The sequence below is a fragment of the Podarcis tiliguerta genome (genome assembly GCF_965153285.1).
Source record: "Podarcis tiliguerta genome assembly, chromosome: 1".
NCBI classification, from domain to species: Eukaryota; Metazoa; Chordata; class Lepidosauria; order Squamata; family Lacertidae; genus Podarcis; species Podarcis tiliguerta.
In genome coordinates, this window is record NC_139534.1 from 44,330,195 (window position 1) to 44,357,735 (window position 27,541).

The following is a 27,541-nucleotide window of genomic DNA, read 5'->3' on the forward strand; positions in this document are numbered from 1 at the left end:
GTCACACCCTTTCTCCTAGTTTTTATTAGCCAAGAAGAGCAGGGGTCAAGAGAGCATTGCTGCGTGTACCCTGTCAGTGCCACCAGGCTGCAGCAGCAGGTTAGACATGGCAACGGACACCTCAACAGAGATGTCCTTCGGGCACAAGTGAGTTTGTCCTCAAAAGTACAAAGCAAAATGGTCACAAAGGGCTTCCAAGGACACTACAGGTCCACCCACAACAGCAGTTGTGATCAAACTTCAGGCCACATTAGAAAACTCAGTTGGACATTTACTGGAAGGTGCAGTGCATCTGATAAAGTTTTGCCATCTGCACTACTGCATAGTCGGCATGGTTGTGCACTCTAACTAGTGTTTGATCAGCTTCAGGATGAGACATGTGCCATTTGCATTCTAGTCATTATCCAGCCTGCTTCATCTTCTATGCTCCTTAGAGTACCATGGGGCTGCCTAGACTCGGCAGCACCTGAGAGGACACTCAGGGTCAATTGTGTGTTACCTCACTTTTTCTAAATGTGATGAAATCTTCAACAGGTTCACCTGTGGGAAATCCCCCAGATATCATTCAGGAATCCCTTGGATTCCATAAATCTCAGGGGTAGGCTATCCTTCTTGGTCCTCCATCCCTGTAGGGAGACACTGGCACCAGAAGTCTGCACTTTCCCAGTAAGTGGTCTGTCCGTGACACAGGGGTATTGTGGAATCCCCTCCTTTCAGACTGCTCCTCCCATTGTTCAGAGCAAAAACCACATTCAGGGTATGCTCTGTTCTGTGCGGTCTGTTGTGGCGCTCCCATCATAGCCATGGAGGCTAGGAAATGCCAAGCTGGACTGACAGTAGACCCCACATGAAAATTGAAATTGCCTAGAATAATTGTCCTTGTTCTTCCAAAATCTTACCAGAGACCACTTCAGCCAGTTCAGTCACTGAGGTTACTGAGCAGCAAAGGGGGATGGCACAGCAGTGGTATTCCTGGTTTGTTTTTATGGCCCAGCACCGGATGCAGACCCTCTAAGCCATTTCCAAGTTCAAGAGGTTTTCTGGTGACGAGAGAGTATTCTGATGAACTTTGGTGACCTAATCCCCCAACATTCAGGCCTAACAGTGTTCTGCTCTGAAAAGCCTCACCACCCCCACATCAAAAACATTAGCCTCGGTAGCAGCGCAGAGTCACATACCAAGGGGAGATATAATATTTTTCTAAGGACAAAATGTCCACGCACATGTACAATTACTTCGTGGTAGAAGGACTTCCTTGCCAGTCTGGGGAACTGCAGGATCTGAGGTCCTGTCCCTCAGCCTGTACATTTAGCATGACTGGATCCAGAGGCAGTTTATTCACTGAGTGGGGAGTCAATTTATTGAACTAACAGGAAGAAACTGGTTATAGCTGGCGGACTGGTCTTCAAGGAATATTTGATCAGTCAGTTGATGGGCATTCCAAAGCTAATCACTTCTATTATTGACACAACCCAGTTTTCTGTAATCCCAAAATATCTAAATATGGCCATCTTCGTAAAGAGTAATTTGTTTAACCTTTAGTCTTACTTTACTCTTACATGGTTTATTTCCCTCAAAACTTACAGGTATTTTGTCTTGAACAATGAAGCTGGTCTCCTGGAGTATTTTGTGAATGAACAGCTGAGAAACCAGAAGCCCAGGGGTACATTACAGCTGGCTGGAGCTGTGATCTCTCCTAGTGATGAAGATTCTCATACGTTCACAGTGAATGCAGCTAGTGGAGAACAATATAAGCTGCGAGGTAAGACTCCGTAGTTCTTGGACTTCCCCACTAGGAGGAAGCCTTGCCTCTTCTTTGCTTGTCTTTGGGTAGCTGTCTTCTTCAAGTCAGTGTCTGCTTGCTGTTTTGTGCATTCTCAAAAATTACTGTGTCTGAATTTGAACAATTTTTTTTTACAAATTAAGCTGCTAGAGGTATACAGCACTTTCCTTTTACATAAAAAATGCATAGTAAACAAGCGAAATACTAAAGATAAGTGAAATCCTCTAATTTAGGAATAATGACTATAACACAAATGTTGGTGAATATAACGTCTCCATGTGGTAAAATATTTATATGCATATTATAGGTATATACAAAACTTTGCATTTTAATTACCATGTGTTCTTGAGATTTATTCAAGTTTTTAAAAAATATATATTTTAAACAATTGAAATCATGTTAACCATTCCACTTTGATAGTTGGCATAAAAACAGTCACATTTTTTCTATATGCATCGTTTGGGGAGAGTGGTGCTTTTAGTCAAAACAAGAGATGTAGCCAATCAATGTGCTGTCAATTTTTACTAAAATGCATAGCTGCAAAATGTGACTGCTGAAGAATGAGGGCTGATAGGTCTTCACCCTTTTACACAGCTGTTCAGACAAATGCCACAAATGCATTTCTGCTGTAGTCCAGACTGGAATGTTTCTTCTGACTCATAGTGAATACTTGCAACACTTAGTATATCTTACAGTTGCACTTATCTGATTCCCATATTTGTCCCAGCCCAATCAGTGGATTGTGAAAAGGTGTGGGTGTGTTAGAACAGTGTTTCCCAACCGGGGCCCAGGTGAAAAATGCATAAATGGGGGGCCACAACAAGAGGCCAGGGATCACAGAGGGAAGTGAGAAGTGAAGAAGAAAAATCCTGATTGGCTGACTGTCCGTCAGTAACAAGGGGATAAGGGGCGGCCCACCAGGGCTTAGCGCTCCTTTTTGACATGTGCACCCTCCTTTTTCAGTATAGCTTCCTCAGAGTGCAGGAAGAGTAGTTTTAGTTCAACATTTGCCATTGTTTGCTGTAGAAAACATTTTCCTCTATTTTTGCTGTGGCCCTGGCATCACCTAAAAGCGTACTGTGGACAACCAATGCTACATCGATCACAGAACCATTGCAGTGGGAGGTTAGAGTTATGATATGCCTCAGGATAAGACCCAGTAACCCAAAGCAAGAGGTGCCACAGGTTGTATCTATGCCACATTTTGCACACCCTCTCCTTCTGCATTGCTGGGATGTTCCCTAAACAAAACTTAACTTGAAATAAATAATTGCATTCTTGCCTTGTCTGCCTCTGAACTTCCTTTTCCTTCTTATTTTTTTTTTTAAATCCAGCTACTGATGCCAAAGAACGGCAGCATTGGGTCAGCAGGCTTCAGATATGCACACAGCACCACACTGAAGCAATTGGAAAGGTACTGTCTGTAACGTATACTTTAAGTTATGCAGCAGTTATTTAAACTGCCCATCAATTATGTAGCTTAAAGGGTCATAATTACAATTGCTGAAGAAGCGTCAGCCTACCATAGAAAGATGACAGCAATGCCAAGACGAATTAGGTTTTAATGTTGTTTTATTTGAAGTGTGATGCTGCAAACTTAAGCGTGTATTTGTTGTAATAGTTGAATAGCAGGGACCACCTCTGATTGCCACTGAAGTGACTTCTCCATAGCGTCTTATGGCACTGTTCAGTAAAACCTAAATAATCTGACAGGTAGTTAGCTAAACACCCAGCGAAAGAAATTCTACAACTTTCCAACTAGGTTTGGCTTTTTGCGTGGACCACTGTCTCTTCTGCACTTGGAATATCTGAAGTCTGTTTCCTTAAATTGTAATGGCAATGCAGTCCTTAAAACTAAAACTGCAGCCCTTTCACTTAGGAGTAATTGTTGTTGAACCCAGTGGGATGGACTTCTGAGGAAGCATGCATGGGATTAGACTGTGAATCTGTTTTTTCTTCTAGATGTAATTTAGTTGTACAGTGCGTACAGCACAACAGAGAAGGTGTCTCTTTTCTTTTGTACACTGAAGCATGGTGGGGGTGATGGAGCAGCAGCCCCATGGGTGCTAGTTCTGTATTCTGATGAGTATTTAGTATTGGTCAAGGCCTGAATATACGTTGATGATTTAGCCAGTTCTCAGGGTTTTCTAAATTACTGAGTGCATATTCTAATAGTATATCTATGTACTTAATATGTATATAAGTAAAAAAAGGTGGAGACTTAAAGATTAGTTTTCAAGTATTTCCTAATATGTATGTTTGTTCACCAGAACAATCCTCCTCTGAAATCTCGCAGCTTCTCTCTCGCATCTCAAGGAAGTGGCTCCCCTGGTGTGCAAAGAAGACCCAGCCAAAATGCAGCTTCCTTTTTTAATGTTGGGCATCACAAGCTGCCAGCTGGGAGGAGAATTCCCATTTTGCAGCCAGATCATTTAATCGATGTACGAGAGGTTAGTATAATCTTAACTTTTTTTTTACCAGTTTCTTAGTTAAGAAGAGCTTGCTTTGGGAAGCAAATAGTCCCTGTACTATCTGAAATTCAGCATGATAATTGAATTTATGATAATAGTAATTTACACATTGCAGCGTCAATGACTTATTCTGGTTATTTTTCCCTTAATCTACTCAGGTTGAGGTTGGCAGTGAGCATTGAGCTCAACATGTGCTCTCATTCTTCGCTGCCTTAATCATGGGTCGCTAGTACAAAACTAGTAATTGATAAACTGCTATTTCCATTCTCTATACTTCTTTATCTGGGTACCCGGGGGTGATAGTTGCGACTTATTCTTATTTATTTTATTATTGGCTTCCTTGAGTATTTTGTATGGAAAGGCAAGGTATAAATTTAATAAATAAATAATCCTTTCATGATGAAAAAGAAAATCTTACACATGGAACTAAGGGGTTACAGGTGTTATCTTGACCTAACAGGGGTGGGGAGATACCTTACTCTCTGAACTTGGGATTGGCTCTTTCTTGAAAAGCAAGCTCAGACACTTGGACCATGATTCTTTAAATTAGGAAACTGAGCAGGAAACACATGACTAGTTCCATCATCACTCCTGTAATAAGTCTTAGGGCTGGAATGTAGCACTGGATGGTGATGAAATTCTATCAGCCTCCCTCTCGTAGCCTCCCTTATATTCGTTTGAATAAGCTGTGCAGTGAATTATCTATGTAATCTGCTCTCGTTGCTGGCTACAGAAGGTTGAGATCGCCATGCATAATAGATCACGTAGCCAAAAAGTAGAGTGACCCAGTTGTGCTCTCAGTACTCTGTCAAGTGACCATGGACAAGACGTCCTGTGCTGCCTGCTCATCATCTGCTCAAAACAAAGTCGAAAACACTGGAGTTTAGGATCCATTGACATCCTTTTACCCTTGGGTTTTGAGGGGTGAGGATATGGTAACTCCTCATTCCTACTGAGCACCAACTATGATGAAAGTCAGGGTGAACCTAGTTCGAGCTATTTCTGCTACTGTGTCTTAACTTCTAGGTTGGTGCTTGGCTTTGCTCCAGCAGTGTTAACCATACCACATTTCTGGCTTTCCTCTGTCTAAAAAGAGCATTAAGAACAAGCAGGACAGAGAACTGGACAGGTTTGAGGCTTCAAGAGGGTGAAGAATAGTGGTTAATCTTTGACTGTGGTTAAAACCAATGCTGAAGTATTTCATTCAGAGAGCGGAGGGTGGGGGGTTAAGACAAGAGGGAGGGTGCAGGACTCGGAAGATATGTGATATCTTACCTGGTTTCCATCCCATCTGAAGCATCCGCAAAAGATAAAACTTGCTTTGAGTAGAGAAAAGAATAGTGCTTCTTTTTAATATAGGGCTGATACTTTTGTGTAGTAGATTAGTAGCACAAATGTTTCTTCCATTTAGGTTCAGCCCAAGACATTTCACAGTAAATGGTTGTCTTCTCCACCTCCCCCCCCCCCAATCCACTGGCCCAACCAAGGCTGTGTTATTTTGGAATGCGAGGCAAAAAGGCCCACAATCGCCTCTCCCTGGCAATAAAAATGCAATACTAATAAATTAAATAACTAAAAAATTGCTGCCATAGTTTCAGCAAAGGAGTGGAATGTGATCATTTATATGATTATGGTTCTAAAGGAATGGATTGGCACCATCATATGGTGCTTTTAAAAATAGGTTTTGTGTGTGTGTGTATGGTTGCTTACTTAGTCTGAATATGCAATATGTTCTTGCTGGTTTGAATGAGTAGGTTATCCAAAAAAACTGGCTAGGTGAGTTTAGATAGAGTTATTTCCCAAGATAATTTGACTAAAGAACCACCTGAGGTCTCAAGCCATTTCTGCAATGCAAGGCAGGCCCTATAATTAGGCAGAGACCTGGGAGGCAATGGAGGCAGACACACCCACCCCAGATGTTTTTGCTGAGCCCTTGGCTGTTCCTTTTTGCTGGAAGGCAGGCTACGTATGACCTGTCCTGTGCCCCCATAACTTGCCGTTAGCTCTTGGGCATGGTGAAGGACATTGTTCCACTGCCTCCACTGAAGTAAGAAGTAGCTTCATTTAACAATCTATATAGTTTGGATGTTTGAAGAGTTCAGGGGATTGGATGAAGCCTGAGTGCTCTTTTCGTAATGTTACGTTGGCACACTGAATTTGAATAACAAGGGGTTTTAGGTAAAGAAGAGTTCAGCTGATGTTTCAGATGACCCAAACCTCAGCCTTTTGTGCATTGATTGCCTGCTAGATGATGTCGCAAGCTGAGGGACAGCAGAGAGACTTGATAAGGAACATAGAATGTCTTCCTTCCTCTGGCCATCTTTCTTCCTTGGACCAAGACCTGCTGATGCTCAAGGCAACCTCTATGGCCACAATGAATTGCTTAAACGATTGTTTCCACATTCTTCAGCTCCAGCATGCATCGCAACAAAAAGGGTCCTTACCTACTGGTGAGTTATATTTGCTCTGTCTTCTTCTTTTAATAAAGCCTTGAATTGATCTTTCTCTTCCGTGCAAAATAGGAAACATATTTAAATGCCTTCAGTACTTTGGAGTTCTTACGTTCCCACTTTGCTGCTTGCACTTTAGCATTTGCCTATCATGAGTTTACATCACTCCTTTCATGGAATTCACAATGGTGTACATGGCATTCCTAAGTGGTCAACATCCAGGCACCAGACCCAGACCCAGACCAGACCTGCTTAGTTTCCAAATGGTGGTGGCCTCATGTGCCTTCAGATCATACCCGAAGGGGAATGTTCAGTCAACCTAGATAGCTGCTGCTGCTGCTGAACTTCCCCAGGGTCCTTGTATAGTGTAACAGCTCAGCTCAGAATCCGGCACTGTGATCGGCAGAAGATGCCAAGTTACCAGTAATGTTTATGTCCCAGATTGACTGTTCTTTTATTCAAGTTTGTGTATGTGTTTCTTTTAATAGGGCATTATTAGAGTCTACACACACTAGCCTTTGAGAACAGAATGGAACATTTTCATTATTGATGAGGAATTGTATCCATTCCGATAGACTAGCTGGGGGGTAATTGGAGACACCAGAATCATTAAACGAACGGGTGACAGTTTTCCAAATGATGCAGCTTTTATTTTCAAGCAACTATTATTTATTCAACAGAGATTTATTCAACTGTGCAAAACCAAGTATTCCCTCCACCCCATCAATGACCCAACAAGACCTCTGGCAAAACGTGTGCTCTTTAGTTTTAGCTTTACTTCCTAGAAATAAATTGCAGTTTGCAATTGTTTTCCCCTAATGGTGTTGCTAGAATGTCGATGCTGCAACCTGTCCAAAGGGATTACGTAACAACCCAGTCTTATTGGGTTCTTTAACTGGTGTCTGATTACACCTTTCGTAATCCCATCTCCTCCTCCGCAGGAGCAAGTTGTGTGTTTCATCATGGCCCAATCACAGGCATCATTCTAATGACCCGAGGAGGTGGTGTTCTCCTGCACCCATCTTTGTTTTTTTGTAGCTGCTTGAGCAAGCTCAGTTGCTTTTTAGTCATTTTGGGGGGAGGGGGGAGTAAAGCTGCTTAATGACAGTTGCCTTTTTGAAAAACAAAATACGCTTCTAGAATATGAGCAAGTTTCAGCGTAAACTCTCGTTTGCTTCAGGGACAACTATCAGCTGGTTGGAACCAAAGATCTCTCTGCCAAACCACTTCAAAAATGGAGCAGATCAGAATTTCCCAGCAGATCAAAACAAGCCATCATCGATCAGAGAGGAGCAGTCCATTTCAGGTTCCAGTCAGCTAACCAGGGTAAGGTTAACATGAAAGCCCCTGTTTGTTTGTTTTGGTTTTTCCCTCCTTTACTTAAGAAATGGGGACGGTTCAGGCTTTTAATATACTACTGTTTTGAGTAGGCATCATTGAGAAAAATCAGAGTGTAAACAGTTTCTGTGAGTGTAATCAGGAAAAAGTAACACAGTATCAGTACAGGTATCACTCCTTAAGTTGTAGCTTTTCCCCTCCTGTCATTAACAGGAGGAAATATGGAAAAGGTAGCATTGATGAAAGGAATAATTAAGTAAATTATAATAAATCCCATGCAGTTAAATATAGTTACAAAGCCATAAGCAGATTAAACGGTGAAAACCTTTCCAGGTATATATGCCCAGATCAGTCAAGATAAAGTGAGAATGCAATTGGGTGTTTTTAATATATATTTTTTGTCACTTAATCTATAGATACCTTTCTTAAAAATTAACAGCAGATTAGAATAGTAATGGAGCAACAAGCTGTAAGATCTCATTGTAAAACTACATATCTGATCTTAAAATATCTTAAATTGAAAGGGTATAATGAAAGCTATTAAAAAATTGTAATATGACCATATTTCAGAAAGCAAACCATGACCCTTGGCACGAATGAAAGTTGTAGTGAACGGATGCTGTCATTTCTTCATTTCCCACATTAAAAATGAAGAAATTTAGTGATTGCCCGTTTGATTTACAGTTTACTTAAAGTGTGTGTGTGTTTAAGTTTTTTTTAATGAGTTGGAAGCCAAAGCTAGGCTTTGAATCATGGTTGCTTCCAAAGAAGAAACTGAGTTACAGAAGTGGAATACGCTTACCGGAAGAATGTGATGCCAGCATACTTACTGACAGTTCAGCAGCTGTTTGCACCCTGGAGAGACAATGCAAGAAAATAGGCTCCCTTTCTCTGCCTGCCCCGTCGCGGCTGCTGCTCCTGTTCTGATGACTGCTGTTTACAGCTTTTCTTTACTTCTCCCTGGTTACCACCATACTTTGCTCTAGGAGATGGCAAATTCCCACTACACACCCTGTTGCTTGCAGCACTTGACGGTGTTACCTAGAAGAGTTACTGAATTGTACCTGAAAAGACCTGGTGCCCAACCCATTCTTCACTGAGGCAGAAATCTCCACACACCCAAGCATTCCTAAATGATGAGTGTATGCAACTGAATAGAATTTGGAGTGCAGTATGCCGTGAGCAGGGAACTTCAAGGCTGGGAGAGGAATACAAGTAAATACAAATACAAGCAAATAAATAAATTCATTTAGTAAGATGCAACTAGATGATTTTAAATGAAATCACATCTCCCTCATCAGCCATAGGCAAGAGTCAGTTTCATAACCCGCTTCCTATGCTGTTCTTGCTGCCCCCCAACCTCTGCTCCTATATCCCCCATTCCTTAGTATTCTCTCCCAGTTGCTGGAATGAGCAAGGCCTGTTGCTAAGCTTTTGAGTTTCCACAATAGCAGTAGTAGTGTGAATGTGGCTGTTCTCTCAGCTACTTTTCTGCCCGCACTGGGATGAATATCCACCATAGTTCCATCCCAGAAAAATTAATTTAGCAGTTCTCAAACTTTCTACCCCCAGGGCCCACTCAAGAGGACTGAAGGCTACCACTTACAAAACTGTTGGGTCTCAGGGCAGGGGCAGAAACAATTACAAACTGGTGGCAGGTAGAGACGGAGACAGGCATAATCAGCTGGCAGTTACTGACATCACTCTTTATTGATATCTAATTCCACTTCAGAAATCTCTAAATTCCCTGGCAGAGCAATTTCCTTGTGGCAAGAAGTTCCGCAGTACAGATACTGGCCCTGAGGTGGTATGACTCAGCCTGCCCATTTTAGGTAGAATTTGCTGATTCAGAGGCTCTAGATGGAGAAGTCTTTTTATATTATACTCTCCCCCACCCCATTTCAAAGTCTTTATTCATCTCCTGTTATTTCTTCTCCTTTAACACTTGTGCCTTATCTACCTAAGCTGCCAGTTTTTCCTTTCCTCCTCCCTTACCCTTTTATGTTCACTTCTTTCTTCTGCAACAGCTTTCCTCTCATCTCCTTTCTTTCCGTTTCCAGTTGCTACTTATTTTTAAGTACAGTGGTACCTCGGGTTAAGTACTTAAATTGTTCCGGAGGTCCGTTCTTAACTTGAAACTGTTCTTAACCTGAAGCACCACTTTAGCTAATGGGGCCTCCTGCTGCTGCCGCGCCGCCGGAGCACGATTTCTGTTCTCATCCTGAAGCAAAGTTCTTAACCCGAGGTACTATTTCTGGGTTAGTGGAGTCTGTAACCTGAGGTACCTTTTGCATCTCTAATTTCCTTCCAATCCTCTTGCCCTTTCCTCTCAGAGAAGGGAAAACTCCCTTTCCTCCCCCACCCCAACTCTGACTCCCGCCCATCTTTCTCCGCAAGGAATTGCTGGTACTGGCAGCAGTCCAACCAAAATGGCAGGGGCAGGGCGGGCAAGTGAGGAGACACAGTGTGGGCTGTGTCAGTGAGGCCCACTTGAAAGTGCACTGGGACCCACTGGCATTCCCAAGCCTACTGTTGGAGAATCGTTGTCACAGCCTAAAATACTGATGCATTTTGGCGCCTGTAGAGAAAGCAGGGAAGAGGGGGGAAATGTTTTTGCGCCTTTCCGAGGAAGTATTAAAGGGAGATGTCTACTCAGTATAGCTTTGAAGGGCACTTCAAATGGGACATGGGAACAATAAGCATTCGCAGTTATTCTGTTCTATAAGCAGTCTCTATTAATATCACTGACAAATATTTTGTGGTATATGGAGAGTAACTCCTGGGTCCGCATGTTTGAATAGGCTTTGCTCGTTTTGATAGATACCATAGTGGCCAAGTGGATAAGACTCCTTGTTGTTTATTCAGAATGTTGCCTTTCACCACAAGGTTCGAGAGTGAGATACAGCAATTTAAAATACAGTATTAAAATTAATTAAAAACAAATACTTGGTGTGCCTTATCTGTTTTTGTCTTCAGTCTGCCTCTTCCAAGGTGAGACATGATACTGAATATATCATTCCCTCTCTGCCATTGGAGCTAATAGACCTTTGAGTCTGGCAGTCCAGGTCATCTTACTAAATACTTCTGCTATGCTTGGTCTATAGCTGTTTTGTAGTTGGCTATTCCACTTAGGACAAGCAGGAGTTCCTTCTGGGAGAGTAAACTTCATATCCTGTGATACATGGCTACATGCAGGCTATACTTCATTTATTTCTTTTTTGTGTGTTGGCACATTTTATATTCAGGGCAAGTCTGTCAGAGAACTTTTACTGTTCCCACTTTTTTCCCATCTGTAATACTTGAAGTCATCATTCTACATAGGAGAAACTGAGCATCATTAGCATTGAACATAACATATGCTACTCCTCTTATTTTTGTTTTACATTTAATTGTTATTAAAGTGGGTTTTTTAATTTCCCGCTCAGTGATTTTGTCGTGTTCATTTCAGAAAATTGACAGCAAGTACTAGAAATATGAAAATTTTGTTCCATCAAAGGCAAAATATGATTATACCTATCTGTTAAGCAGGTCTATCAGCTGAAGTTAAAACGCAGTTGATGAAACACCTATCTTTTAATTAACAGTATATGTGCATATTACCAAAACCCTGTGTGTGTTTGAGGTGGGTGTTTGAGATCATTAAAAAATGCTCCTGGACAGCATAAGAACTTGTAAGCAAAGGCTACTATTCATTGCTGAACCATCTTTATTTTTTATCAATGTAGAAATCTATTTCTATTTTAATAGCACCCTAGAGACACAAAAAATGAACATATTGAAATCCCACCCATATTGCAGAGGAGATACACTGACATTGGTTTAAACTGAGTGCTGTCAGCTTTACTAGCTTGTGTCTCTTATTCCCAGAAGTGAAATCATACATATGGGCTAGTTTTGTAGAGAAACTAAAAATAAAATTTGTGGGTTTTTTAAAAAAATGAAACTTCCATAGGGAGAAGAGAGCTTTTGTGTCTGTGGAGGATGAACAGTGATATTCTCTTCAGTCAGCCCGAGAAATTAGTTAGGATGTTTAATTGGGACTAAGTCTTTCTTCTGATTTGTCATTCTCAAGATCACATTGTTAATTAAACTTGCAGCCTTAACTGTTGTTAAGTGGCTTGTTCGGTATCACTCCTACAAATGATGTTGCTTGAGACATGAGTGATTATCTGTGAGGTTTGGGAGGATGACTGAACTGTCGTGCTTGGGAGGAAGAGGGATTAAGTTTAAAGCCCAGATATTTAGGGCTGGTAAATTATTTGAAGTGTCATTTGTTTTTGGAATTTACACTAGGAACCAGAGGAAATAAACCCAGATGAGGAGATAGAGGATACATGTGAACTTAAAGAGGATGACCTTGGAGCCGTGGAAGAACAGCGTAGCGTTATCTTGCATCTCCTGTCTCAACTCAAACTTGGCATGGACTTAACAAGAGTAAGTGACGGAAACATTAATCTTCTTGAAATTGAGAGGGAAGTGCTTCTGGAACTGAAGGCTGGCCCAGCCACATCTGGATTTGCACAGACAACTTAATTAACTTGGAATTAAGCCTTTGCTCCCCTTCCCACAAAAAAGCCCTCGCTGAAGACATTCCTACCAGCTGAATTTATATCAGCTAGTTGAACTGCGCTCTCAGAATTGTTTATTTAGGAAATCTTTTGGGTAATAAGGAATCTGCTCAGTGTGTGTGTGTGTGTGTGTACTAGTTCCATCTCACCCCAGGTTGTCCTTCCTGTTGACCACCATGGTGTACATTTCAGAGCCCTGAAAAATCAGGGTTCTAGAACACTCAGGGAGCCCCAATAAGTATAAGTGATGCCTTATCTTCAGACAGCCACCCTCCACCTAAAGAAGAGGGGGGAGAGGAAGTATTTCATAGCGTTTTCAGAATACACAAAGTAACATGTCTTCCTCTTGTTTGCGCTAGTTAAGGTTGTGCTCTTTGCTTAGAAAAGCGTTACACCCTTATCCCATCACTTGCAATTTGAAGCTTTAGGTGTGCTTCATGCCTTTCTTTCTTTCTTTTCAGGTGGTGCTCCCCACTTTTATATTAGAGAAACGCTCTTTGCTGGAAATGTATGCTGACTTCATGTCCCACCCAGATCTCTTCATTGCGATTTCCAGCGGCGCCAGCCCTGAGGAGAGGATGATCCGCTTTGTGGAATATTACCTCACTTCCTTTCATGAAGGTCGCAAAGGGGCGATAGCGAAAAAGCCATACAACCCGATCATCGGGGAAACGTTTCACTGCTCGTGGAGGAGCCGAGTACCGTCCGACACGAGTAGTAACTCTTCGTCCCATTCCCTCTCTGAGCAAGGGACTGTCTCAGAATCTGAGTCACAGGAACAAGCAGAATCGGACTACCACACAGTCAGATTTGTAGCTGAACAAGTGTCCCATCACCCTCCAGTCTCAGGGTTTTATGCCGAATGTGTAGAAAGGAATATGTGTGTCAATGCTCACGTCTGGACTAAAAGTAAATTCCTAGGAATGTCAATAGGAGTGACTATGGTTGGCGAAGGTAAGTGAAGAACGCTGCAATTAGCCACTTGCCACAATAGGCTCACTCACATTTGGTCGGTTTCACAGTGTGTCTTTCACCACTTGTGCTTTACTTGTCAGCTAACCCAGTGTCTTCCAATCTTTTTCCAACTGTGGCCCCCTTCCGACCTTGTTTCCTTCCTTTGGCCTGCCCATGGACATAGCCAAGGGGGGCAGCTGTGTGCTGTGGCCCCCCAGGCCTGTGCCCCCCCCCCGGAATATCCTGGGGGACCCCAGGGGCCATATGGGCCCTGGTTGGGGAGCACTGATCTAACCTGTGAAGACGGGGCTCCATGGTGTCTGAGATGCTCAGGGATGGCCATGTCAAGAGCTCATTGTGCTTCACTGTTCAACAGAGCAACTAAGTTTCAAACAGATTGTCTACTCTCTGGGAAAAAGGCCCAGGGCATTTAGGCACCCATTGGATTCCATTAATCTCCAGTGGTGGGGGTGGGCCCTCCAATTCAGTACCCCACCCCTGCAGGGGTGGATCAAAGCCATTAGACCATACTTCACCAGAAAGTGGTTTGACTATGAGCCCCCTGCTACTTCCAGACAACCCCTTCCTCCATCTGGAGCAAAGACCAGATTGAGGGTGTGCCCTGGCCAGTGTGTTGGGTCACTAATAACTTGGGACAGCCCCATGGCTGTCATGGAGGCCATGAAGTCCTGAAAAGGAACACCTGAGGCATCCTCTGCATGGATGTTGACATCATCCAGGACTATTGTTAGGGGTTCCTCCATCACCATGCCCATCAGCTTGGTCAGATAAGCTGGTGAGCAGCAGAGTAGATGGTAAACCAGCAGTGACCCTTGCTGACTGTCTTCTTGGCCCAACAACAGGTACAGGCCCCAACAACCAGCTCCAAGACAGGGTTTTTTTCTGGTGGTATAGGTGGAAGTACTATGGGCCACATCCACTCCATTGCCACCCTATCTCTGTAGCTTGTGCTGATGCTGCAGTCAGGTGGGCAGAGCTGAGTCAGATCAACTCCCAGCTTGCCCACCCAGGTCTCATATGCACCATGGACAGGCTGATGGCCACAGCAGATGAACCACCAGGAACCCAGCCATGGGAGAGGTGGGAGAAAGAATCAAGGTGTAAATAGCCTCTCCCTCAACTTCAGTGATAACTTGTCTCCCATAACCATTTCTCACCCTAACCATGTTGAGCTCTTCACAAGCCCACAATATAAATAACAGCCCAACAACAAAAAATGTACTACCACCCATCAGTTATCCCAGAAGGTATCTAGCTGGTTAAGAACAGCTTTACTAAAAGCATGTACAAACCACCCAGTCCCTGCCACACTCCATCCTGCCTCATATTCACATTGCAGGCTCTTGCCCTGGGAGAATCTGGCAACTTTTTCCAGTCATACAATTCACTGTCCAGGTTCTCACCCTGTGCAAGAAGCACAGACACCTTATGAGGAATGAACTCCTTTAGTGTCACCCTTTTGGTGGCAAGCCTACCACCCAAGGGCAGCTGAGCTTTTATGCCCTCTGACCCAGCCAGCTGCTGATGCAACAGACTACAGGATTAGGTCTCCTTCCAAGGGCAACCTCTCTTTGGTCTCTTGGTCAGAGAAGAAGAGAAGGCTCCAGTCCTGTCAGAATTTACAGGGGACCTCAGTTGTTTTAGGAGCAGCTGGGACAAAGTTCGGTAATCTTGTAGCACATGAAAATGATAAAAAAGTTTGTCTCCAAATGATGTATTTTGCGTCTTCTTTTATGATGCCTATGTCCTGGCCCTGGGGACGCGGGTGGTGCTGTGGGTAAAAGCCTCAGCGCCTAGGGCTTGCCGATCGAAAGGTGGGCGGTTCGAATCCCCGCGGCGGGGTGCGCTCCCGCTGTTCGGTCCCAGCGCCTGCCAACCTAGCAGTTCGAAAGCACTCCCGGGTGCAAGTAGATAAATAGGGACCGCTTACTAGCGGGAAGGTAAACGGCGTTTCCGTGTGCGGCTCTGACTCGCCAGAGCAGCGATGTCACGCTGGCCACGTGACCCGGAAGTGTCTTCGGACAGCGCTGGCCCCCGGCCTCTTTGAGTGAGATGGACGCACAACCCTAGAGTATGTCAAGACTGGCCCGTACGGGCAGGGGTACCTTTACCTTTACTTTACCTTTATGTCCTGGCCCTAGTATGCATTCCATTCAGTATCAACAGTTTCTTCTTTGCTTCTTTTGCATTGCGCATTTCTGTTAATTTCAGATATTTCCTACAGAATTTCAGGCGCACAGACCCCTTTTTTCTGAAACTGTTGCTTTGCTCTAGTTCCTTGTGAGAGGCGATGCCGTCCATCTTGCACCCAAAACTAATCTTACTCCGTTGCTCAACATTATACAGTGGAGACATTTTTTGTAATGTAGGGTTGTTTTGACAAGTCACAGTAAGACATAGATACCAGCAAGCCTCAGAAATGTAGAGGAATTGTGATGGGGGGGGGAAGGGTCATAGGCTTTACTGTTCTAAACTATGTTGGCCTCTTAAGTAGAAAATGCAAATGGAGATGAACCCAATTAATTTTGTCTCTCACAGGAAAACAGGGGGTATATCTTCTGTCTTTACAATTAATGATCGTAATTTCCTAACAGATATACTACAGGTTGTATATACAACAAAGTCCTGTTAGAGCAAGGATTTCCACCTATGCAATAGGACTTCTTCCTATCTATTCCAAAGAATCTCCCAACCCTCCAGAACATATTTGCAGGCTCGTTGGGGGGGGGGGGGGTCATCTCAGGGGAAGAAGTTATATTGCACAGGGAAAAGTCTTTGCACTAACGGAACAGCAACTGATTTTAATCTTTCTAATATGGTTTTTGCTGCATGCTTTTATGTACTTTTGTTGTAAACCACTCTGATAACTTTATAAAATAGCAATATATAAATATTTTTATAAACAAACAAGCTTGGTTGGATACAGCCCTATACTGTTTGTGCAAGTAGCTCCTCTGTGAGTTAAAAGGAAAGGGCTGTTGTCACCTTCAGTATATCATTGACGATACTAAATGATTAAAAAAATGTCCTGGTTCTCTGCATAAATATGGGGAGTATGAATTATTTGTTTCTGTTATTGTGGAGATGATGTGCATCTCTCTTGTCTCGCAGGTATTTTAAGTCTCTTGGACCATGGAGAGGAATACACGTTTTCTCTGCCTTGTGCATATGCTCGGTCAATTCTGACTGTCCCTTGGGTAGAACTGGGAGGAAAAGTCAGTGTTAACTGTGCAAAAACGGGATACTCTGCAAGTATTACTTTCCATACCAAACCATTCTATGGCGGCAAGCTTCACCGGTAAGTATTTATGGTTGGCAGGCGTTTTGTATAATGTAGTGCAGAATCAATTGCAGGTAACTTTCTTATGGGAATGGCATCTTTTCATCTTCCTCTTTTGAGCTGGATGTTGTAAAAACGAAGTCCATGTATGATGCTGCTGCTGCTGCTGCTGCTACTACAACTACTACTACTGATCTAAGCAAGCTACTTCACCACTTTGTTCTGAAAACTTGAGAAGGACATTTAAAAGGAAGCTAAACCTTTTCTGAAATACTTTTGGTGCTTGCTGGAATGTTGCTTTCAAGTCAAAGAGTCTCAGTATCTCGAAAAGGATCTTCAGAGAATTGTAGAGTTGGAAGGGGTCCTCAGGGTCATCTAGTCCAACCCCCTGCAGTGCAGGAATCTCAACTAGATTTTCAGCGTCTAAAACCACCTTGATTTATTTAACTAGTTAAATATTTGCAAAAGATTGATTGAACTCTGGCCCCTGGCAAGGAAGTAGTGGGAAATAATAGCAGAATGTTATGTATTGTGTTGTGCTATTGAAATTGTGCTTCCTAATATTAAGCTTCTATATCAAGTGCCTTGAGAGAGCATTTGCCTTGAAAGATGGCCAATAACTATTTCAAATACATCAAAGCACTTGTCTGTAGTTTCAGTTACCAATGGGACTTTGGATTAGTGTTTGTCTGAGCTTTTTTGTAGTCATAAGTACAAGAGAGAGAAAATGCTGTCATAGTGACTCTGCTGCTAGTTCATATTGTAATGAAAATAACGTCACTATAGATTTTTCAGAGAACTTTACTATTAAATACTTTTTATTGAGCGGAACTGTATTGTGCACAGCTGAATTGCTGAGGCAGAAGTTGGCTTCCATAGTACAATTTGCATTTGCTTAGGTTTAAAATAATGCTAGGGAAACATCTGGTTCCAGGGAGTTTTACCTAAAATAGAATATAATATCTAGACACTATTTCATATTTAGTATTGGTTGGTATTGGTATTTTTAACAGGATGTTGGGAAAACTGCATACTTCTCTGTAATCCAAAATCTGCAATACTTCTCTGTAATCAGCATGTTAAGGTAGCAGTGGCCAACCAATAGCCTTTCAAGAGGTTGTTGGACTGCGGCTCCCCTTATGCCTGACCATTGGCCATGCTGGTTGGGACTGATGGGAGTTGGAGTCCAGCAACAGCCAGAGGGCTACAGGGTAGCCACCCGTGTTGCAGAGGAACGTTTATCCAGTCTAATGTATTCCTATCTTAGAAAGCTTAGAGGAGACCACCAGAAACTCATCTAGCATTGAATTGTAAGCAAAATGCTCTTTTTTTTTGGTACGCTAGATTTGGTAAATTTGGTGAAGTTCCCATTAAACTTTGTTGTTCAGTATTAATTGGCAAGCCACATACTTAAGTCTCTCTCCCTCTCTCTCTCAACCCTCCATGGCATGAAATTCTTGAGTTGCCATCAATAGAAAACAATGATTTTTAAAGAAGTAAAATGCAAGAGATGAGTGCAAAAATAATTAGTGGGCTCCTAAGTTTACTATGGGACGCGGGTGGCGCTGTGGGTTAAAGCCTCAGCACCTAGGACTTGCCGATCGAAAGGTCGGCGGTTCGAATCCCCGCGGCGGGGTGCGCTCCTGTCGTTCGTTCCCAGCGCCTGCCAACCCAGCAGTTCGAAAGCACCCTCGGGTGCAAGTAGATAAATAGGGACCACTTACTAGCGGGAAGGTAAACGACATTCCGTGTGCGCTGGCCACGTGACCCAGAAGTGTCTTCGGACAGCACTGGCTCCCGGCCTTTAGAGTGAGATGAGCGCACAACCCTAGAGTCTGGCAAGACTGGCCCATACGGGCAGGGGTACCTTTACCTTTTAAGTTTACTGTTTTGTTTCTTTTGAAAACTATTTTGAACTAGCTGCACAGTTAAACATTAGAAATGTAGCTTTTAAAAACACATTTGCAAAGAAGATGACGAGCACTCAAATATTGCTGTACTAGAACTTGCATGTATTCCCCTGTTTCTAAAAAGAAATAACACAATGTGAGCTGTATCCCTACATGAATACAGAGCGTGGGCTAATCCAGCTATTGTCACATTTTACTTTTTGAATGCTGTTTTTTTAGGGTTACCGGTGAGGTGAAACAGAATGCTACCAACACTGTTGTCTGTAGAGTGCAAGGGGAATGGAATAGCATCCTTGAATTCACCTACAGCAATGGAGAGACAAAATGCATGGACTTGACAAAGCTGTCTGTCACAAGAAAACGAGTCCGACCCATTGAGAAACAAGGGGCATTTGAATCCAGGTAAGAGAAGTTCTTTTATGTTTTCGCAATTAACACTTACTGGGTATACTTAGATGCCTGCATTTCTTTTTCATTCATATTTGTGGGAGCCAAAGTGGTGTTTTTTTTTAAAAAAAATGTGTTAGGAAAACCTAAGGAAAACCAAAATGAGCATAGGAGGCTCTTCAAAAAATGGCCCAGAGAATTAGAGGCTCTTCACAGAGTGGTTTGGCACTTTCGTTAAATGTGGCTGCACTGAGGTTCTCCACTGCTTCCATGCATTTTTATTCTTCAGTTGGGTAACAGCTATATTCTATATTGCACAGCAAGTTTCTCATAATTTTTTCTGGAGAGAAAGCCCTTCCAGGATACGGAGGCAGTTCCTTCTTGCCTTTCATTTCACCTTATTCTTAATCTAAGAGGAGCCAAGATTATAGCTGTGAATTCTGCTCATGTGCTGCAAGTATTGACAACACACTGACCTGCTAAGAGAGCTTGAAGTCAGCTGTACCTTTTTTAATTTAGGAAGCTGTGGCAACATGTGACAGAGTCTCTGAGGGACGGGGACATTGATAAGGCGACAGAGCATAAGAAAGCACTTGAGGAACGGCAGAGAAATGAAGAACGACTCCGGGCTGAGACAGGAGAACCGTGGCAAACTAAGTACTTCGTCAAAGATGTAAGTAACTCAACACAAGTTGAATATTTAAAATGCCAAGCTTCCAGCATGTCATAGGGGCTACTGCTTGCCTCTGTAAATATAAAAAATATTCTCTGCTTAGTTCTTTGCATTTTTTTGAAAAGCTCACATATAAACAGAAGATAGTTGAAAAGAAATAGCCTCTGCTGGAACATTTTTGTTGCCACTTTATTTTATAGATTAATGCCTTCACTTTCTCTACATGCTCAATGTATATGCTTCTTTTTGGAACTGAACTGCAGTTTTGGCTTCATATTAATAAGTCACATTTGCAACAATCCTGTCTAGTAGGTTAGCATTATTATCCTTATCTTGCAAGCATAAGATATTGTGACTTGTCTGTGGCTGAGATTTGAACAAGGGATCTCCTAATATGAACTATTAGCTGCTATGGTGAAGAATCTCTAGCGCCCAAGGAGGAAGTCCAAAATTAGGCTTTCTTGCCTTGTAAGGGCCAGACGATACACTGACTCAGTTCATCTGTAGTTCAGCGTTGGAGCATCTGACTTGTATGCAGAAGGGCCTAAATTCAATCCTTGGCTTCTCCAAGTAGGACTGGGAATGTTCTTATCTGAAACCTTGCAGAGCCACTGCCAAACAATGTGGGCAATTTTGAGCTAGATGGATCAATAGTCTGGCATAGTGTAAGGCAGCTTCCTGGAAGAACATAAAAAGAGCCCATCTACTCCTTCCTGTTCTCACAGTAGCCAATCAGATGCCAGGGTGAGAACAATGGTCACCTGTGTTCCTAGATGTATTAGAAAGCTCTGGTTTTCTGCTAAGGGGGTCATAATGAACCTCAGGCATATATAGTCCCCTTCCAACTCTCCAGTTTTGTACCTGTAAATTCAGCTTCTGATTTGAAATTTGTGGGTTTCCTGGAGTTATCCAAACTCAGGCAACTGTGGCTTGTTTAAACTGTGGATAGTGAGAAGGATCAAATTGTGGTTTCAGATATTATGGTCAGTCTCTGGGCAGTAGTGTACTACTCAGTTCTTAGGACAATTAGCATTCGCCATTGAATTTACATGGAGAATTTTTCTTCAACTCAGTAATCATCTTCTCTGTTTGAATTGCAGGGAGAGGGCTGGGTTTATTATAACCCTCTTTGGAAAAGAATGCCTGCCGTACAAAATCAACCAGCAGACACAAACTAGATGACATTTCTTCAAAATTATTCTTCTCTTTTGTTCTAATCCCTACAACTTCCAAAATGCTGTGTCTCACTAACAGTCCTTTGGGATTTTTATACGATTGCACAAAATTAAGTAAGCATAATGGAATAAACTACTAGGGCACTTTAAAGTTGCAGAAAATCAAAAGATAGCGAGAGAGAGAACCTTGTCAGGTATGTCTTCTCCCCCCACTTCAAAAAACATTTTATATGGCACTGAAGATTTTATCTGAACTGTGTATTGTATTCTTTCTAAGCACACCTACTGCAAAAGCTGCCTAAGATGTTTTATATATATATAAAATAATCTTCTAGAAACAGTAGCATTCAGAGCTGCTGTGCTGTTCTGCCCAAGTGGAATTGCTTCTGGAATAATAGCTGAACAGTTCTTCCCAATCTGTGCTCCATTTCCCCCTTGTTTCTGAACTACTCAGTGCCCGTATAGAGAAACACCTTTTGCTGCTCTGAATTATTATTCCTGCTGAAAACCTTGAAGAGGAAGCTCTTCATGTTGACCTTGGAATCAGTGTTATTGAACTGTCTGGATCAGGACTTGACACTTCTTTTTTTAATTATTCTTCGGAGGCAATGTGTGCATGGCTGGGGAAGAATGAGGGAGTCACGTAAACCTCACCTTTTTTTAATAAAAAAAAACCCTCCTCCCCCCCCACAACCTTCTAAAGTAGATTAGAATTGTAACTATGGGGTGTTTCCTATATGTGAAAGAGTTGTGGAGAGAAAGGTGGAAGGAGAAGCGTAAAATTCAGAACAATTTTGAGCTCTAGAATTTCCCTTAACCTCCCCCCCAGCTTCATTTCCTTAGCAAACTGCTGTAAATACCCTGAAGATGTTCTGTCTCTTTGAAGAGACTGAAGCTCAGACCTGACTGATGTGTCCTTTTTAAAATATCTATATATATACTTCATTGCCTCCACTCACTGTTCTCCATGGATCATCTCTGAGACAGAGTCAGTGTTCCAGGTTGCCCAGACAAGTGATTTCATTTGTCTTCTGTGTAAGTTCCGAGTCAGACATCTTTGTGTCCCCGCTGAGTACAAAAAGACCGTCACTTTGGTTTTTCTACAACACCTGAGAAGGCTTTTTTTTTTGCTATGGGACTACATACAAAACCACTTGCAATCTGATACCGGAAAACCATGTTCAGGTAAAATCGTCCATTGTTTTTTATGATACCAATATTTTATTGAAGTCTAAGAATTGCTGGCAATTAAGAATAGTACTGATTTATGGCTTTCATTCTTGTTACTACAAGCTACCTTAATTTTTCTAAGAGTGGTGCCTTACTGTGTTTCTTCTGATGTAGTCTTCCAATCAGTGTATATACCATTATCTGTCATCTTCTGGTTTGTGTCAACAGTGGGGCCTCTCCCTGCCATCATGAAAACCTTCAAACTCTGTGTGTGCTGGTCAAGTGTGTTTAGTTTTTTTCTTCCATATTAAGGGAAAAGGTTATCCGAATGCACCCGAGAGAGTGGTTAAGTAATCACCCTCATTTTCCACAAAGTCTGAAAAGTGTTTGGGGGAATTGGGGGGGGGGGGTATGCACATGTGTTAAGATTCCCTTGTACTTTTTTTTTTGCTGTGAAATGCACTGAAATCTTAATGCGACTAGTGTACAATTCCATGTGTGAGAAAATGGGGAGGGAAGGAAATAAAGCTACCAAACGGAACTGTTTGTTTGTTTTTTGTCTGTGTTCATATCATTGTGGTGCTCAATGCTGACAGCATATTCAGCTTCAAATTGTGGAATAGGATTTTTCAGTTCAGAATTTGTGGGCTTTAAAGAATATCTCTGCTCTCTCTCTCTCTCTCTCTCTCTCTCCTGTCCCACACTGCTCTGGTCTATTCAAACATGCAGATGACACAAATGCCACTTCTGAAGCATCCACATTTCTCTTCATAGAGAGCTTGCACAGCTTTTGCAAGTTAAGATGAGATGGTGCTTTGGCATTGTAGGCAAGCTATATGCTTCCATGAACTACTTGTATAGTTTTTGTGGAAAGCAGCCCATTCAAAATAACAAAAGAAATAGAAATCTGCCACTAGTTGCTACAGAATGCCAGGTTTCCGCACAAGCCAGTGTCTTTCACTGTGAAACATAAATATATATAGTTCAAATATCTCCTGTTGGTTTCAATAGAACTTAAGTTCCCCAGTATGCTTACAGTTGCAATCTTAGTCCAGAATCCAGAGAGCCCCATGCCTGTGCAGAGATCTTCCTCATCCAGTAGCCAACGCCTTGTCTTGTCCAAAGAGAGCAGTGACTTTCACAAGTGGCTTTTCAGGTGGCGTGCGGTACTCGTGTGGAAAGGGTGGGATGCTGAAAAGCCCTGGCTCTTTCTTGGAAGCCCACATTGCATTCCTTTGGAGTTCTAATTTAATAGATGTTCTATTGAAGTGAAAGGACAGCTTAAAGAACAAATAAGCTGGTTAGACAAAATGTGGGTTTTGGCTGAGATGACAATAGTGGAAATTAGGAAGGAAAGTTTGCAGACAGTTAGGTGTCAAACCTTAACTTTAGGAATAAACATGGTATCAATATTGGGTTTCTTCAAAGTCTTTGAGAGATGTAACAAATTTTTCAAAACTTTGGAAGCCTGTGTTAATAGAAAAATTTATTATTATTTTTTAAAAGCAAGCGAATGGAGTTCTTCTCTGATTAACACCTAATGGTTCCAGCAATTTCTTGTGTGATCTAATAACAGGCTAGGGTCAAGACTCTGCCTTACCCCCTCGTAAAGAATGAAGATTGGATGGGTTTTTTTTAAAAAAAAATGCCTATTAATTGTGAATCTTTTTAAAAATAAAGAATTTTTTTGTGTTATACATTTAAAATAAGTATAAAATTATTTATATTGCGTGCTGAACATAATACAGTGACTCTGCCTTTTTGCCTAGTAAATTAAAAGGGCTTATAAATACGTTTTATTCATTCAGAGAACTAAATGGGGTTTGGGGGAGGTATATATTTTTTCTGAGTGGCATGCCCATTGGTGCTTCTGTCCAGCTTTTATTTCTTCCTTCAGTCATTGGATATTCCTGTCACTCCCTTGATTCTCATCTATTGGGCAACCCATTTTGCTTGCCTCATCACCAAGGCTGCTGCCATGGCTACTGCTGCTGCTGTTGTTGTTGTTGTTGTTGAGGATGTCATCGCAATCCGTCTGCACCATCAGGTTGAAGCGCTCCGCCACGCAGTGAGCTGTGAGTCTGGCTTCAGGATCATGGTCCCAGCATTCTGTGATGGTGTCACACAGGAAATGCATTCCCTGAAATTAAGAAGGAAGCTGGGAAGTTAGCAATCTCAAATCTAGGGGGAACAAAACGAACAGGGCATCAAAATAAGGACATGCGTTATATTTATGATACCTTCCTCCGTGCTCTTCCTTCTGCTTCACTGCAATTATTGCCCACTTTTGAAATAAAAAGAAGAGCAATCAGTGTGCGTTACTGGCTCAGTAACATGATTTTTGGCTTTGTGCATGATTTCCTTTTCCCTATTAAGGGGCACCGTATTCCCTTCAGCTCCCAAAAAATAAACTTGCTGGGGCAACAAAAAATTGACTGGAAGGGTCTTGGGCACTGTTATAATGGAAAGGGGGGGGGGCATCTCTCAGGACAATGCCTTAAGAAGAGGACTGTTCATGAGAGGACTGTGACTATATGAGGCCATTTTTGTCCACCGAGCACACTTCACTTTGTTTAATACAAAATTATTGATTTCTGCTTTTAGGTCCCCCCCCCCTTCAAATTGCAAGAAACTAAGATGAGAAAATGTGCAGGCAGCATACGGTAGCAGTTGACAGCTTGCTCTCTTCAATGCTGGGTGCATTTGCAACGGTGCTTGTACAAAACGTAAAAAATTATTCTTCAAAACGTAAAAAATTATTCTTCTGAGACTGTAATCATAGGTACTAGTAATCAGTATTAGTTATGAGTAAACATACAGAGGGCAACTCTCTGCATTTCAGAAATATGCCAAATATAAAATTGTACTATGCCAAGTTAGGATGCATTTTATGTTAAAACATATTAGGTTTGATAAGAAAGTACCGTATTTTTCGCCCTATAGGACACACTTTTTCCCCTCCAAAAATGAAGGGGAAATCTGTGGGGCTTCAGGAAGCTATCGGCAAGCCTTGCGAGCCCGACGGGAGTTCCCGCGGGCGCGCAAGGCTTGGGGCGGCAGCCTGCAGCTGGAAGCATGGGGCGCGCTGTGGAACATGCCCCGTGCTTCGGGCAGATGTCCGCAAGCCTTGCACGCCCGGGGGGAGTTCCCGCGGGCTTGCAAGGCTTTGCGGGCAGCAGCCTGTTCTGTGGGCTGGGGTCGGGGGAAGCTCGGGCTTCCCCCGCCCCAGCCCCACGGCTGGGGGGGGGGGAAATAATTTTTTTTAATTCATCCCCCCCCCCAAAAAAAACCCGAGGTGCGTCCTATGGGCCAGTGCATCCTATAGGGCGAAAAATACGGTAAGTATGTTCATTTCAATTTTGCCTCAGAAACCTGGGGGGGGGGACAGTGTTTTTTGGGGGGCAGGGGAGGGGGCTTCAAATTTTCTGCAAATGTTGTTTGTGTAGCCACACACTTCTAGGTCTCCTGCTCAGAAATATTTATTGAAAGCATTTTTGCCCTGCTCTTCAGAGGAAGGGCTTCCAGAGATCAATAACATGAGATCAATAACAAATAAGACTGCCCCTGCCCTCAGGCTTACGATCTAAAAAGAAAAGAAACCAAAACGGATGAGGAGGAAAGAAGAAAACAAACTCGGGCACCAGTTCTCAGTTATAAGCTTGAATGGAAACAGTTCAAGGGGAGGAGTAGGCAAAAGAAGGTGGTCTCGTGGCAAAGCCATAAATTTTACCTTCTTTTTTTGTACTTGCCTGATGCACCAGCCAATTGCCAGGTATCTCTGGACGCCCTCGACCATGCAATACAACATCTCTCATAACCTCCATGCAGGGTTGCTCCCGGACCTTTGATCCAAATGGTAGCTCATAGTTCTTCACCTCTGCAAGGAAGCAGCGTTGATGTTACTTAGATGTGCATGCAATTTAGATACACATTGACTATGTACTTGTCGGGGCAGTGCTGTGGTGCCACCGAGAACATTCACCAGGAAACAGATAATAAAACTACCTCTAGTGGCTTTCAGCTGTACCTGGTGAAGACCTGTTCATTGATAACAAAGCTTGGCAGCCAGGTTGTGAACAGGGGACACTTTTAAATTCAGGCAGCACGTTTAAAGATTTGTCGAAATGTCACTGTATGTTTCAGAAAAGAAGCTTGCTTCATTTAGTGTTGGTTGATGCCCACAGTTTGTTTTAAAACCTGTAAACTGTTAAAAGTAGTAGCGCCTACAGCCCAACCAGGTTGTGTATGAGATGTGGAGATGCAGAGGGATGTGTGGGTGGATGTACAGCAGGTACTTCCTTAATGGACCACGTTGTAGGACACAGCAGAGGCCACTAAGTATTTGTTGCTTGTTGTAGTGGTTAGGGTGGTGGACCTGGGAGACCAGGAGTTCAGTCCCCACTCAGGCATGAAGCTCACAGGGTGACCTTGGGCCAGTCACTGCCTCTCAGCCTAACCTGAGGTTAGTTTTGAGGATAAAAGTGGAAAGGGGGAAAACTTTGCATGGCACCTTGAGTTCCTTGGAGCAAAGGTGGGATATAAATGTAATGACAGATAAATGAACCCGAATCCATATTGCACCAGTGCTGTATAGCTCCCCATCACCACCATCCTGTTAACACATTTGCCCATAGATTTCACATATACTGCCCTTGTAGACTGTTCCACATGCCAGCGTCTGGACTTGCATCTCATGAGAATTAGCATCAGCACAAGCCCAAATCACTTTGAATTAGCGGGACAGGTTAGCAGTGCTGCTACCAGTTCAAAGCCTGATTGTGTAGCGGGAAATGCTAAAGCAATAAATTAATCCCCGTTAATGAATTTTTGTTACTGCTGATGAAACGTGGGTTCCTTTAGTGGCCATTCGCACTCCAAACGCTTCCTTCAATCTTCTTGGTATTTTCTTTCATTTTAGCAGGCTCTTAGTGACGCCTCTTTTTAACATAATAAAATGGTACAATCATTTCCTAGTAGAGAGGTAATACAATCTCCACTGTGGAGCCACACAAATCCCCATGCTATTGAGACAGGTCATTTGCCCATCTATCCTAGGATTATTTGCCTTGGCTATGGGCAGTGTGGCTTTTTGAGTCCTGAGGCCAGGAGCCTTTCCCGGCCTTGCTACCTGAGACCCGTTTTTGCAAGAGATGCCCTCCTTCCATCTGAGAAATGCGTTCTTCTGCTAAGGCAGGAGTGGCTAACCTGTGGCCCTCCAGATGTTTGCTGAACTACAGCTTTCATCAGCCTCCACCTACATGACTGGCAGTCAGAGATATTGGGAGTTTTAGTTCATCAGCATCTAGGGTGGGATGGCCATAGGTTAGCTTCTCTGCACTAAGGTTTGCTCCCACCTCCCTC

The 27,541-nt window shown here is 42.7% G+C and overlaps 2 protein-coding genes across 9 annotated transcripts in view; one reads left to right on the forward strand and one right to left on the reverse strand.

Annotated features, from left to right (window-relative positions):
• OSBPL11 (oxysterol binding protein like 11) overlaps positions 1 to 22,721 on the forward strand; it is a 47,282-nt gene extending 24,561 nt beyond the window's left edge. For 3 of the 4 annotated variants that reach the window (XM_083408358.1, XM_083408359.1, XM_083408360.1), the window contains exons 3-13: positions 1,587 to 1,762; positions 3,118 to 3,197; positions 4,054 to 4,233; positions 6,503 to 6,704; positions 7,885 to 8,030; positions 12,336 to 12,476; positions 13,072 to 13,564; positions 16,697 to 16,883; positions 18,995 to 19,177; positions 19,682 to 19,835; positions 20,936 to 22,721. In XM_083408358.1, coding sequence (XP_083264484.1) covers positions 1,587 to 1,762; positions 3,118 to 3,197; positions 4,054 to 4,233; positions 6,503 to 6,704; positions 7,885 to 8,030; positions 12,336 to 12,476; positions 13,072 to 13,564; positions 16,697 to 16,883; positions 18,995 to 19,177; positions 19,682 to 19,835; positions 20,936 to 21,013 — 2,020 coding nt within the window. In that variant the 3' untranslated portion in view covers positions 21,014 to 22,721. Of the gene's footprint in view, positions 1 to 1,586; positions 1,763 to 3,117; positions 3,198 to 4,053; positions 4,234 to 6,502; positions 6,705 to 7,884; positions 8,031 to 12,335; positions 12,477 to 13,071; positions 13,565 to 16,696; positions 18,407 to 18,746; positions 19,178 to 19,681; positions 19,836 to 20,935 lie in introns of all 4 variants that reach the window. The other variant, XR_014504140.1, reaches the window with a different exon arrangement.
• LOC310662490 (TGF-beta receptor type-2-like) overlaps positions 19,771 to 27,541 on the reverse strand; it is a 47,399-nt gene continuing 39,628 nt past the window's right edge. For 2 of the 5 annotated variants that reach the window (XM_083409426.1, XM_083409423.1), the window contains exons 6-8: positions 25,930 to 26,057; positions 24,138 to 24,320; positions 22,859 to 23,648 (exon numbers count right to left, since the gene is read on the reverse strand). In XM_083409426.1, coding sequence (XP_083265552.1) covers positions 23,556 to 23,648; positions 24,138 to 24,320; positions 25,930 to 26,057 — 404 coding nt within the window. In that variant the 3' untranslated portion in view covers positions 22,859 to 23,555. The other 3 variants (XR_014504297.1, XM_083409424.1, XM_083409425.1) reach the window with 3 other exon arrangements.